The sequence below is a fragment of the Pseudomyrmex gracilis genome, unplaced genomic scaffold (genome assembly GCF_002006095.1).
Source record: "Pseudomyrmex gracilis isolate BER0280 unplaced genomic scaffold, ASM200609v1 scaffold_144, whole genome shotgun sequence".
Taxonomy (NCBI): Eukaryota; Metazoa; Arthropoda; class Insecta; order Hymenoptera; family Formicidae; genus Pseudomyrmex; species Pseudomyrmex gracilis.
Window position 1 is genome coordinate 15,847 of NW_018020728.1, and position 13,047 is coordinate 28,893.

General features: G+C 34.8%; 2 protein-coding genes across 3 annotated transcripts; one reads left to right on the forward strand and one right to left on the reverse strand.

Moving 5' to 3' along the window:
• The first annotated feature begins 363 nt into the window (after nucleotides 1-363).
• On the forward strand, nucleotides 364-5,234 carry LOC109857118 (aminopeptidase M1-D-like). Of its 2 annotated transcripts, XM_020433124.1 has the most exons (9): nucleotides 382-420; nucleotides 1,028-1,166; nucleotides 1,297-1,394; nucleotides 1,648-2,156; nucleotides 2,899-3,381; nucleotides 3,864-4,044; nucleotides 4,218-4,405; nucleotides 4,664-4,833; nucleotides 4,921-5,234. In XM_020433124.1, the coding sequence occupies exons 4-8, from the start codon at nucleotides 1,648-1,650 to the stop codon at nucleotides 4,680-4,682; spliced, it is 1,380 nt and encodes a 459-aa protein (XP_020288713.1). In that variant the 5' UTR covers nucleotides 382-420; nucleotides 1,028-1,166; nucleotides 1,297-1,394; the 3' UTR covers nucleotides 4,683-4,833; nucleotides 4,921-5,234. The 2 variants fall into 2 exon arrangements, with proteins under 2 accessions (XP_020288714.1, XP_020288713.1); XM_020433125.1 differs by lacking the exon at nucleotides 1,028-1,166 and having other exon boundaries at nucleotides 364-420.
• A 627-nt stretch (nucleotides 5,235-5,861) lies between these two features.
• Nucleotides 5,862-7,134, reverse strand: LOC109857122 (exosome complex component CSL4). The gene is made up of 5 exons (XM_020433128.1): nucleotides 6,929-7,134; nucleotides 6,734-6,843; nucleotides 6,410-6,658; nucleotides 6,224-6,305; nucleotides 5,862-6,130 (listed from the first exon to the last, which is right to left on the reverse strand). Exons 1-5 carry the CDS (start codon nucleotides 6,963-6,965, stop codon nucleotides 6,009-6,011), a joined length of 600 nt encoding a protein of 199 aa, XP_020288717.1. The 5' UTR covers nucleotides 6,966-7,134; the 3' UTR covers nucleotides 5,862-6,008.
• Nucleotides 7,135-13,047: the final 5,913 nt, after the last annotated feature.

The window sequence follows — 13,047 nt, forward strand, 5'->3', positions numbered from 1 at the left end:
CAGAGAGTGAGAGCAAAATAAAATTAGCGGCGATCTCTAAATCACTTCGGCCACTTAACGTCTTGGACTTAAATCGCAGTACGTGTTTGTCAAAATTGATCAGAATTGATGAAATTCTGATGAAAAAGAAATAGTTGCTTTAAGAGAAAATGATTTCATGCGAGTTTACATATGCTTCGAAGACTACAAATGTTTAGAAGCATCGTTACATCCTTATTTCTCATTAAATTCTAAACAAAGATACAAGATGTAATGTTCGGTACACATATCACATGATCTTTATCGACATTGTCACAAAGTACTGTAGTATATACTAGATTTCTCTGTAATACAAGGAAAGTGTACAAGATACACTCTTACACGTTCAGTTCCGACGAATCTGTGAAACGGCACAGGTACACATCAGGCACAAGTAGCGATGTAAGTAGTCTGTTATATCAACGTCTTTTGATAAAACATTTTGCAATAATTCAGTTACACTGTGCATATAAAATACAACTATTATGTATATTCAACAATAACATCGATTTTCTCTAGAAAAACAATTTATGATATATTTAATAAGCAAGATAAAATTACTGTTGAACGAAATTTGTTTCAGTTAGCAAAATACTTATATAAAGAGCGATAACGTTTATATCAAAATTAAAAAATATTTATAGAGTAGGAAAACATATATTGATAGATATTTTTTAATATTTTGTATATAATTTATGTAAGTCATTGATTTCTTGACTAAAAACGAAAATAATTAACAAAGATATTGTTGTCACGTTGTTCTGTTTAGTGAATAGTTTATGAATTTCATCTTTTTTTTCTTTTGCTAGAAGTTATTTTACCGCGATAAAGTTTGTTTCAAACACAATATCGACATAACTTGCAGTTATTTTAATGATGCCTGTGTTTTTAACAAAGACTGATATAATAAAATATTGTTCTCAAATTGAATAGAAAAATAGAAAATAAGTATGCAATAACAATAATCAATTTTAATTATTGCTAAAGATTTCTCTGGTCTTCTCGACAGTGTCGGTGACAGTGAAAATTTTATGACGTAGAATATATACGTATAACGTACAAACATATAAAAAGTGTCTTTGAAGAATAAAAACATATACAATATTACCGAGGTCAAACGGATGTGAAAATAATTCATATACACTTAGGTCTGAAAATATTTGATTCTCAGAATTCCAAAGATATCTTAGAAGCATATCACTTACACTTCACAGTATGACACATACAAAACGCAAATACAAATTTTCGGATAAATATTTGTTTGAATTTTTTTTGCAGAGGTTCCGTTTCAAGCAAAAGTTTCAAACTTTTCAGTCGACCTTTCCTAGAAGGATCTAAGATATAAAAGTTCATTACGACGAAAATCCGTAATTAAGGTGAGTGTAGATACGTTAGCTACTGCTGTACATTTCTCACTATTTCGCAATCATTATGGTATATAAAAGCAACCATTAAACAATTTGTAAATATTTTATTCATTTTAATCTCTCTTTCACTCTCTCATACTTTATATTATTTTTCCTAACATTCACTGTGGTTCTTACTATTTTCTTCATGTTTTTATAGTAGTAATTTTGCGATGCGTTTTGTTTTTGTTTTTTCTGTAATTTATAAAACTTCTGTTTATAGATGCATACAGGAAGAGTTATCATGGTTTTCCTACAATTATTGCTAAGTAACAGTCTACTTTGTCTCGTAGAAGCGCAAACTAATTATAAAGAACTGGGCATATATAACATAACACCTCTATTTTACGAAATCCTTTTAAAACCAGAAATAGAAACAAATATCTTTAGAGGTCATTGCCAAATCCTTATTCGTATTGAAGAGGAAAAGCAGACAATAGGTTTTCACTCAGCCGTGGCTAAAATACACAACGCCATATTGTGGAAAATAGAGTCAATAAATAAAACATTATCTTCATTAGACCGTACTAGGCCGTATGAATACATAAATGCAACTTATAAAGTAAAAGACGTCCGTTTTGATTCTCACTCGGAAATTTTTAGCCTAGTTTTTGACAAAACGATAGAATATGGATATTATGTTTTAGAAATACACTATTTTGGTTATTTTACTACCAATTTGGAAAAGGATGGCTTTCTTCGAACTTCTATTTCCGACGATGGAAATAAAAGGTAAGTAAAACTCTTATTTACTTAGTAAAAATATTTAGTATTTTATGGTTTACAAGTTCACAATTGTATCGTTTACAATTACTATTATACATGACAAAATGTAGAAACAGCAGACATAAAATAACTGTCTCGAGTAGTAAGCTACTCGAGTGCAACTTAAAGTGATATAAGTAAGTCAGATTGAGCTTATGTACAAAATATGTGAAAAAGTATGACACAGCCGAGAAATAGCTTGGGTCAACCTGAAAAGAAAAGTCATGTACCTACCATTTTGAAAAATTCGCAATATATGTGAATATGAGCGCGTCGAAAGCGATGGACTCTGTAAGCGTGTATGATTTTTAGTTGTGAAAATTAGCTGGTTAGCAAGAAGCTGTCTTACACACCGCTTGTTTATTTTACCTGTTGTTGTTAGAAGATTGTATGAAAAAAACTATTTTTCTTTACTTTAGCTGAAAATCATACACCTATAGAGTTCTAATCCATGTTTCCTCATTAAGTCACATTTATTAATTAATGATTATTCACTAAATTACAAATTTTGCAAATTTTTTTTTTGATCAGATTGACTAAAATTTATTTGTAAATTTTGATCAAAATTTTTCAAAACTTAGGAACATTTTCAAATAGTCGTACAGTCTTCGATAAAACTATATTACATTTATTAACAAATTTTATGTTACAACACAATTTTATGCATGAAACATCTATATTTGTTTTTTTTTGTTATAAATATTAATAGATGGATGATAGCAACACGAACTCACAAAACTGGCCCTCAAGCAATTTTTCCGTGTTGGAACAATTCGCGTTTCAAGTCAGTTTTTAATATTTCCATAAGGCATCCTGCGGACTATATGGCTTTATCAAATTCAAAAGTTTATATGTCGGAGCAATACGGGAATGACGTCACGAATTTTCTGTCGACATCACTAGTTTGGACGACTTTCAAATCTACTCCTCCCGTATCCCCATATTGCATAGCCATAGTTGTAATGCCCAAGCACGACGTGTATAATCATGATCAGGATGTTACAATGTGGTCACATAAATCTGTACCTCAGATCCAATTCAATGTTGCAAAAGAGTTTACGATGAAAATGATAAAAAAATTAAAGGAACAAAATATACACGACCAATGCAAAGTTGAGGAAACAAATTACATCGCTGTTTCTGGTCTTGAAGAAGAGAAAACCATTACAACTCATGCTTTTGTTGTTCATAGGTAATATGCGTATCGCAAGTACTTTAATACTCAGTGTTTGAAATACGGTATTTGGTTATTTGGTACGTATAATATAAAATATGTAAATTTTTGTATTTATGTGAAATAAATATAAGTAAAACTAGCTCGACATTTAGTAATTTGGTGTAAAGATAAAGGTACGATTTGTGTGTTAATTTAAATTTTTTTACACTTTTACCAATTATTTTACCATCAACCGATATTACGGACAATAACATAGTATTTATATACAAAAATATAAGATCGATAAACTGATAACTACAACTATGTGCTAAAAAACATTTAAATATTGAAATGTGTTATAATTAATATTTACATATCTAATATGTACTTTACCAAATATTCGACCATTAGAACATATTCACGTATTGAGATAACTGCTTTATTTTTTATTGTAACTAATACATAAAACAAGTACAATAATTTAGGAACGATTAAGATTGTTTTTAACACTGTTTCAGCCTACTAGACACATTCTTCATTGACGACCAATCTTCAGTTGTGAAAAAATTGAGTGTAGCGCGCTTCATAGCACATTACCTAGCATATCAATGGATTCTTCGTACAACACACACATTATATTGGTCTTCCTCTTGGCTATCTGGCGCATCTAAGTTTTTAAGCGTATATCTACTCGATAAGGTTAGTATAGTTTTTCTAAAACGCTAAATTTGTCGAATAGATTATGCCTAGATGTATATGTCTAATACATATATTGCTTATGCAAAAATAACTCAATGTTTGTTATTTTAACATATCATTGTCAGAAGACTTACAAGAAAACTTTGATCTAATTAATTAATTTCCTTTTTTAGGTACTTCCAGAATTCGAAGTGACAACTTTGTCAGTCGACACTGTCTATAAAAACATTCCTTTAACTCTTGAGTTTGATAGTAAAAAGATACTAGTGGATATATTTACTTCGAAATCAAATTTCACTACTATTTGCAAATCCAGAAATTACAACGAAAAGAAATTATCTCTTAAATTCTTTAATCAAAGGTATAACTAAAAGAACATAAGAAAACAATTGCATATATAAAATCTTAAAAACGTAAATGTAATATACTAAGTTGAGCAAAAGTTACAAAATCCATATTTGGTATAGAAAAATAATATTTTATCGCGCGCTATAAATATAATAATTAAAATATGTATTCCAAATTTACAAATGATAATGGTTGCTGATAAAAGAAAAAGAAAATTATGTTTAAAAAGATAAGAAATTTGTAACATAAGGTATAATGTAAATTGTTGCAGTGTCTGTACGTCAGTATGAAGGTCATTATAACCATTATAGAGCCATTTGTCGCTATTATGGCCATTTTTATAAATTCAGAATAAGTAACATATTATTATACAAAATAAACTTTCCAAGTAGATAGAAATATTTAGTAATTTTATTTTGAAGAGAGCTGTATAAAAACTAGGTAAGCAGAATTATCGAATCAACTAGAAACATAATTTATAAATTATAAAACTATAAAATAGGTGAAAAAATTTGTAATATGTGACAGGTTATTATCGTTACTGCAAAAAATCTTGTAACTGCAAAACAAAGAGAATTGGGATACACAAGTGGATTACCTACACACTCCGAAGCATAAAACAATAAACACGTTTAGTCATGCTCAAATCATGGATGACGTATATCATCTTGCAAAGTAAAAGTATTTTATAAAAAGATGATGTGTTTGAAGCTCATTAAATACTTCGCGCAAGAAACAGATTATGAAGTATTATAGTATTCTGATACGATTAGGATCTTGATAGTTATTTCAAAATCTGATTCTAGTTTTACATAAATATGCACAATTGAAAGTTTTATTTAATAATAGGTACATATCGTGTACTTACACACATATTAATATTATTATTTAATATTTTTTATTGGTTTTTTTTGAAACATAATGTATAATGTTAGTTTAGTCATAAACATTGTAACAATTTTCCAAGAATAAAACTTTAAATTAAATATTCGACGTATTTTGTTGTAAATTCAATTGCATAAAAAGAGTTTCAGGCAAAGCAAATCAAGTTACACAATTTACATGTTTTAAAAAAAACCGACTACGTTATATACATAAGTGAAAATATATTTTAGACAGAGGCAGATACTTTTGACTTAAACTAACGGATCCTATCTTCAGATTAGTAATATTTATGGACAAACAGTTATTATAATTATTTTAATTAAGTTTAAAATTATTTAATTTTAGTAAGTTGACTAAATGATTAAATAAATACTTCAATATTATTGTATTATAATTATCTATTATAAAACATTAGTTTATTTATTATCTTTGAATGTACGAGTATGTACTTTGCGGACAAAATATTGCTGAAAGGAAAATTCTTGATATATGTTATTTATAGTGTTATATGTACATATAGTATTATGTGTACGTTTCAAATAATGTTGAATAAACCAGATAAACGACAAAATAAAGTATATATCTGAATTGGAAGATGAAAGTTTATTAGTAGCAAAATTAGTGAGTCCAATTATCTGTATTATATTGCTCTTTAATGATTTTCAACATTTACAGTGAATTCGAGAAAACTATACGCTATAAAGATTGGTACAAAACTAAAGTATAATAATTTACTGATCATTGTGTTCTGCCACAATGTGTTCGGGTACAACTTTAGCGACTTTTCGGTATTCTTTGCTTAAGGATTTTGGACATTGCATTTGAGTCCAACTGATTGGTACCATAGTTACCCCTGTATAAAAAAAAATTGTGTTATATTACACAATGAGATATATGTATATATACATACGTATATATTTCCAGAAAAAATATATATAAGAGGTACCTTCTTCACTATGAGCTATAACTACTCCTAGTTCATTTTCAGCTGTACTCAACTGATAAGTATGTGCTTCTGTCATTGGCATCTGTTTAAAACTATAGGAAAAATTATGAGCAACAATTCTAAGTAAAAACACAATATTATTATATAAATATATAATATTTTGTAAAATAAAAGTTTAAAGGATACAACTCTTGCAAGAATAATATCTCCAGGTCGATAGCACTTGTACATTTCTATTTTATCTTTTTCAAGTGCTTTGACATCTTCTTTTCTTAAAATCCCCCTGTAAGGTCTTGTTAATACTATATCACCTACGCACTTGATACTACATTTGCAAAATCTATGATTAACTAAGGTAACCATAGCGGTCACTATGTCTCCTGGTGCGGGAACGATACTTTGCTCTGTTATACCACGCACCTCAATTGTACACGTCTGTAAAAAAAAAAAAAAACATTTACCAATTTTTTTCTCTTTTTATGCACAATTAAAAAATCGTGCAAAACTTACTTTGTCATTTGTCGTTAATTTTACAACACCGGCGAGCTTCGAATAGATGTAACCTTGCTGCTCGTACGTTCCTGGTCCAGCTATTTTGTCAGCTGCACATAATCTTTGCCCTTTAAAAGATTTTGAAAATTTGACTTAACACAAGCTTTTCCAAAATTATTAAATTTAAATAATTGCAAATAGAAATTCAAGTACCTGGCACACAAACGATAAGTTCGTTCTGTTCGCTCATTATGTTATATCAGAACTTCAAGAATAACTTTTTTTACATAAATGTTATTGCATTAATGATGTATGTAAAAGATAAAATTTGATACGTATTATTTTTGTTTTATTTGAATATCTATTATGTGTTTGTTTATTATTTATTGTGACAGGTCGCGATAGGTTATGTTCTCAAGCACGCCGCATTCTCAATTTCTTCAGTTGGTATCACTGGTATACTACAGTGCGATTTCAATATCGATATCTCGAGAATCGAGATGTCGATATTCTTCAATACATTTTGAAGTCAGTTTGCGAGACGCGCCATGTTGGATTGCAATTTGCATTTGTGTCGGCCGGTATATTTTGCGATTAATAACGGAGTTGTGTGTTTCTAGAAATTCTCTCTCTCTCTCTCTGTTTTTCTTTCTGTAATTGTATATATCGATTATATTATCATGGAGTGTAAGCGAGAGTGTTCCCTTACATCTCGAAAGAAAAGTGTTTCCGCGGATTCGTGCGCATATCGAGCTTTGTTTCGTACAACCTTACAACAAAAGGTAAGTGAAATGTGTTAACTAAAGCCATTTATTTCAATCGATATAAATCTTGTATATTGACATCACACTGTGCTCACGGTAAATGAACAAACAATATAATATTATATTACACGCCCATGCAGGCTATAAAAATACAACACGCAGTATGAAATCGCGCACAATAGCGCTTATTTTGAGAAATAATTAAGACGTTTCATTCGATTCTCTTCGGTCGTTGTGCGCAATATCGAGAACCGTTCTTTATAGTTTTTATCGGCGGCTGCGAGTTAATCGTCGATAAATGATTAACGCGCGTTCCCGAGAAAATTAAAGCTTCTCGTCATAAAGCTACGCGCGCGGATTGCATGCGCACCGACATGAAAGAGAGAGAGAAAGAAAGAATGAGAGAGAGATCACATCGCGGTGGAATTAATAATAAATTTCAACATAATCAACACGTGGGAAGCTGCTTCGCGAGTTAATGTATCTCACGCTTCTCGTTACGTTGCGCGCACCTGAGAGAGAGAGAGAGAGAGAAAAAGAGAGAAATCCGGTTTTTGGACGAAGCAAAGTATATACACATAGTGTATATTATATATACATATATATGTATATTATACATGAACAATGTGTGTGTATGATGTGTGTGTGCACTAAGTGTTCCAAAAGCTTAAATATCCTTTGATCGTACGTTTTCTGATCAACTTGAAATTAAGGTTTATATGTGTGTAAAAATTTTAAGACACCTGTCAATAAAAATTTTAAGTGACGATTAAAATTAAAGACCTTCTCGAAAATTGGTTTCCGGAAACAATCAATATTTATTGAATAATTTTGAACAAAGTTGTAAAGAGATATTTGATTTAAAGATTAGTTCTAAAACTGATCGAAGGTAAAAATGGCACAAGAAAATTTTTGATTAAAATGTGACTCAAAAAAAATGCTCGTTGATATAAAAACAAACTTCACAGTGAATTTAAAACGCTTTGTACACACTGATGATGACCGAGCGAGTTAATAATGTTATCGATATCATTAATTGAAAGTGCATTGCTCACGGAGTTAACAGATTATTTTCGGTTATAAATTAATACCGTTCGAGCCGAACGACGTCCCATTGAAATATCCCGCGATGATTAATAATCATTTTGTTTGCGATATTTTGTTTTTTATCAAGTCAGCGCGACAAATCATTCAAAATAAGTCATTTGTAACTCGCTGTCTCCCAGATCAAATGTTGACGATATAATGTCGATCATATAATCGATATATTGCAAATCAATCTCAAGATACACGTCGTTTGTTCCTTTGTGTGTCGCAAGACGACGACGAGCGACAGATTTGTACAAGATCCTTCGTCGCAATTTTCTTTCCGCGTTTATTCATCGCATGATCGTCATGCGTTTTATGCACGTAAATATGTAAGTACTTTTTGAATTGTGTCGCGTACATATCGACACATCCGCGCGCGCGGATTTCGCATAAAGAATTCGGCGGCGAGATGCGGATGATTGATGAAGTATCGCCTAAGAATGTCCTAATCGGCGATCGACTTCTAGTGGGCCTCATTATGAGCGGTCCCGGAGTCAGTTGAATCCGCGGGCTTTATCTCGGATCTAGGGGAGGACTAGCCTTGTTAGCAAGCTGAACTATGGACTATTACATTTATCTAAACCGATCCGACCGAAGTCGGAACACCGTCGTGTTTGTGGTAAGGTTTCTCGGTAGAGGCAGTGATGGATACTTCACGGTTAACGTCCTGACACCGTCGCACGGTGAACCCGAATCCTCTTCGCGCCGCGCCACGAACGAAGAAACGTGCCTCGCAAACCTAATTTCGGCCTCTCCTCCCCTCCATCCGTTTCTCGACCATCTCTCCCTCACAATCGTCAGGACCCTCACGACCCGGGGTCCAGAATATTTCAGACTGGCCTTTCGTATCTTATCAAGTATCTCGTTTTTACTCTCTCTTGCGCTCTTCTGAACCCTCGCGCTGAAGATATATAGCCAAAACAAAGCTTTTTACGCGAGAAGCGTTCATCGGGAATCATCCAAAAGTGAGAAAACAGAGAGAACCGCAAAAGTCAAAACTACAAACGAAGAGAAGAGTACAAAAAAGCATAATCATGAAAAAAGAAAAAAATACATATCATTGCGTGATTTATGAAGCGTAAGGCTTCGAGAAAGTGGCCGATCCAAAAGTCGATACTCGTATTATAAATCACGCGCGATCATATTTCACCTCGTCGTCTGAAGTCGAGTCGCTTATTTTGGCAAGATGATAATAACGACGACGTCGAGAACCTTGTCTCACTTTTATTATTACACACAGCATTATCGAACACGCCGAGTTTTATCTCTATTATTCTTTCTGTTTTGCTATTCTCGAAATGAGAATATCGCTTGAGTCGATTTTAAAATTTACCTTTTAATCACAAAGCCGCTACGAGCAGACAATCGACAACGACAACGACGACGACGACGACGACGAGAGAACGTCGCGCGATGCACGCGCTGCCGCTCCTCCGGAGAGATAAGGTCAGAATTATGATGGTGCCCGTTTAAGACAATTAAGGTGGAACCGGTTAGCAACACGTGTTACAACGAAAGTCCTCCCTATGAAGAAGACCCCGCATCGGACTCATAATCCGGCGTCATGTCTTCTAACTAGGGCCCGCTTAAGCCATCCTTAAAACGCGGCTAAAGTAATGACCGGTCGGATGATTCATTACTACGAACGTTCGCACGACAACATCCACGCTGGTCGACTGTTGATCGACCGGCGAAGTATTGTCCCAGACTCAATGAGGCTTGTGGCAGAACCGGGCCCGACAATAGTTGCGCCGTCGACGTTGCCCGCGAGATAAAGAGATAGCCGAGCCAGCGTCTGTACAAGCGGTTCGACGATGTCATTTGTTACGGCTGTATCAGATGCTCGCGCATGCGCGACACGTACGCAGAACGGGCCCGAAATCGCGGCCGCATGTGACACGGTGACATGTGCCGAAGAGAGCAGCGGCAAGGGCCTGCGCCGAAAATTTTCGGAGCCTCGTCCGAGTCTCACGAAAGGTCCGCTGGGGTATAGTGAAAACAGGAACATCGCGGGGAGGGACCTCGACTAGTCGTCGAGGTCCGTATTCCCGGGGATGAGATAACGCAAGAACCGCGGATAGATGAAGCCTAGATTAAAAGTCCGTTACGCGATGTTGATCACGTTCCCGACGAATTTTTGAGAGAACGAAAGAACTCGTAGAAACTGAAAATTGAGTCGTTTGTGAGTTTTATAGAGTAAACGATGGGAATGGACTGCTTAAGACCGGTTGAAAGGGACATAATAGAGACTCTCGAATTAACATCTGTCTCTCGCCACGTTGATTCCTCCGAGTGACGTTTAGGGATATTATATGTTAATATTTTTATATTACTATATCAAACGAAGTAAATTCACCACTCCTGATGAATCATCAGATCAATAAATAATACGTGAAAAAAAATCTTCACAAAAATTGTCCGACAAGAAGTTATTTGTGGCTAATAAATAACAGTTTAATTGACTAGCTTGATTGCCTCGAAATGCTGAAATACACAGCGACAAGTTTGTTGAACAAAATCAGCAGAAAAAAATCAGTCAGGAGAAAAAAAACCAAAATAATCGAGCAAAAAAAAAGTTTCAGTGTAGAAAAAGCCGGGAACGTTGGATTGGATTCCGGTTCTGCAACTATCTGGATGTGCGACGTCAATCGGATCGAGTCGCACGGAAGCGGAACGTCGATATTCAGTGAAAGTCAAAACAGTGCTACCATAGTAGCGTGCCAGAGTGATTCGTGGGATTTTGGCGGCGCGGCGCTGCGCGGAATCTGTCGCGTCATATAGAATGACAATCGCAAGATTGTCGGGAAAGCTTTTATCCGAGACGTTTATTAATTAACAGACGGTGCTTGAACACGTTTGTTCTGTTTGGAGATGACAGTTATGTAAGTCGGATGAAAAGAACTAGTGGAACAAATGCGATCCCATACGTAAAACTCGACTTGTAAAAGTATTTTTATAACGTGTATTATCACACAGAGCGCGGGAGTAATGTTTTTTTCATTGAAACAAAAAACAAAAAGAAATTTTTTTCTTACCGAATAATGAGAGAGTTAAATGTGAGCTATTGCAAGAATTTCGCGCGTTCTTCTATTTTGCTATTCTCCAAATTCCATTGCTCATCTCTCCTTATCGTCTCCGCGACGAGATAGTCCGGTTTCTTTTCGGCTGATCTCCATATGTTTTGCCGGCGAACGTCTTAATTCGCGTAACACTTTATTGCTCGCGGCAACGGAATGAGCAAGATGAATTGCTGCCGATTTGCATTTAAGCGGCAGATTTAAGCCTACCCGAGAGCAAATTAATTTGAAACATGTATATGTATACACATAACTTCTTTATGTTTAAAATGAAGCATGAGAACGCGGCGTTTAAAAAAGAAAAAAAAAAAAGTTCCGCGAAACGAAGCAGTTGATTATCGACTTAAGAACGCAGCAATTCAAATCGATCAGTTTAATTAAATGCCACGATATAATACGCGTTTATGGGTCATTGTGAATCGAGTTTTGTAACATAAAAATTTCACACAGAGCGCGTGCTCGCGTTAAGGAACAAGTATCTCTTTTCTGATCCCCGTCATTGGCGCGAGACGGTAACGCGCGATAATCGAGACATGTATTATTCATCGGTCGGAGGACATACCGATAAGAAAACCAGATGAAATCACAGATAGACGTGGTCGAAAACACGACGCCGTTGAGACAACTCGCGGAGTCACAATCCCCGGGAGTCAATTCGACGACGCGCGCGCGTATAAGCGCGAGACAATCGCGCTTGTGTTCGAATGACCCGGATAGATTCATTCACACCTGCGCGCGTAGGTGTCACCCGTATACGTTCGCCCGGAAGTATATTGTCACGCTTATTGCGACATCTTATCAAATCTGATCCGTTAAAAAAAATAGTTCAAAAAAAAAAAAAAGATTGAAAATTATATCAAAATGGAATCTCGCTTTTGTTTTCGACGATGATGTGCGAATGTTAGTTTGTGTAATCAAGCGATGGGGCGATTTAGTTAGCGGACGTAATCGTCGCGAGTTATGTTGTCGATTGAACGAAGCGCGTTCCTCTTGACACGCTGATATTTCATCGCTCGCGATTCGGCCGCGAAACTCCCGGTCTCTACTCTCTTACATCCCGCCTCTTCTCCTCCCTCCTCTTCTCTTCTTGCCTCGGTGTAATTATATTTGACTTGTATGATTATAGCACGTGCACGCATTATTATTTCGGCCTGAATTATTCATGCCCGCCCGACATGTGTGCAAGAGAGAGAGAGAGAGAGAGAGAAAGAAAGAAAGGAGAGGAGAGAGTTCGCGCGCATCGCGGCCGAAATTGAAGTCCGGGATCGTATATCGCGCGTATCTATCGAGATGAGCATTAATCCTCGTCGATACCGTTGTTTATTATTATTATTAGCGTACTCTTCTCTCTTTTTCTCTCCCACTCCTTTCGACCCCCCGCTGTCTGATTTATTCTTTACTA

Bases quoted from the DNA above. Each gene is read 5' to 3' on its own strand.
- LOC109857122 (XM_020433128.1), bottom strand. From the start codon at position 6,965: ATGAGCGAACAGAACGAACTTATCGTTTGTGTGCCAG. The intron at 6,844-6,928 runs GTACTTGAATTT...AATCTTTTAAAG, and splicing joins ACTTATCGTTTGTGTGCCAG to GGCAAAGATTATGTGCAGCT. The intron at 6,131-6,223 runs GTACCTCTTATA...TTTTTTATACAG, and splicing joins TATAGCTCATAGTGAAGAAG to GGGTAACTATGGTACCAATC.
- LOC109857118 (XM_020433125.1), top strand. From the start codon at position 1,648: ATGCATACAGGAAGAGTTATCATGGTTTTCCTACAATTATTGCTAAGT. The intron at 2,157-2,898 runs GTAAGTAAAACT...AAATATTAATAG, and splicing joins TCCGACGATGGAAATAAAAG to ATGGATGATAGCAACACGAA. The intron at 3,382-3,863 runs GTAATATGCGTA...ACACTGTTTCAG, and splicing joins CATGCTTTTGTTGTTCATAG to CCTACTAGACACATTCTTCA.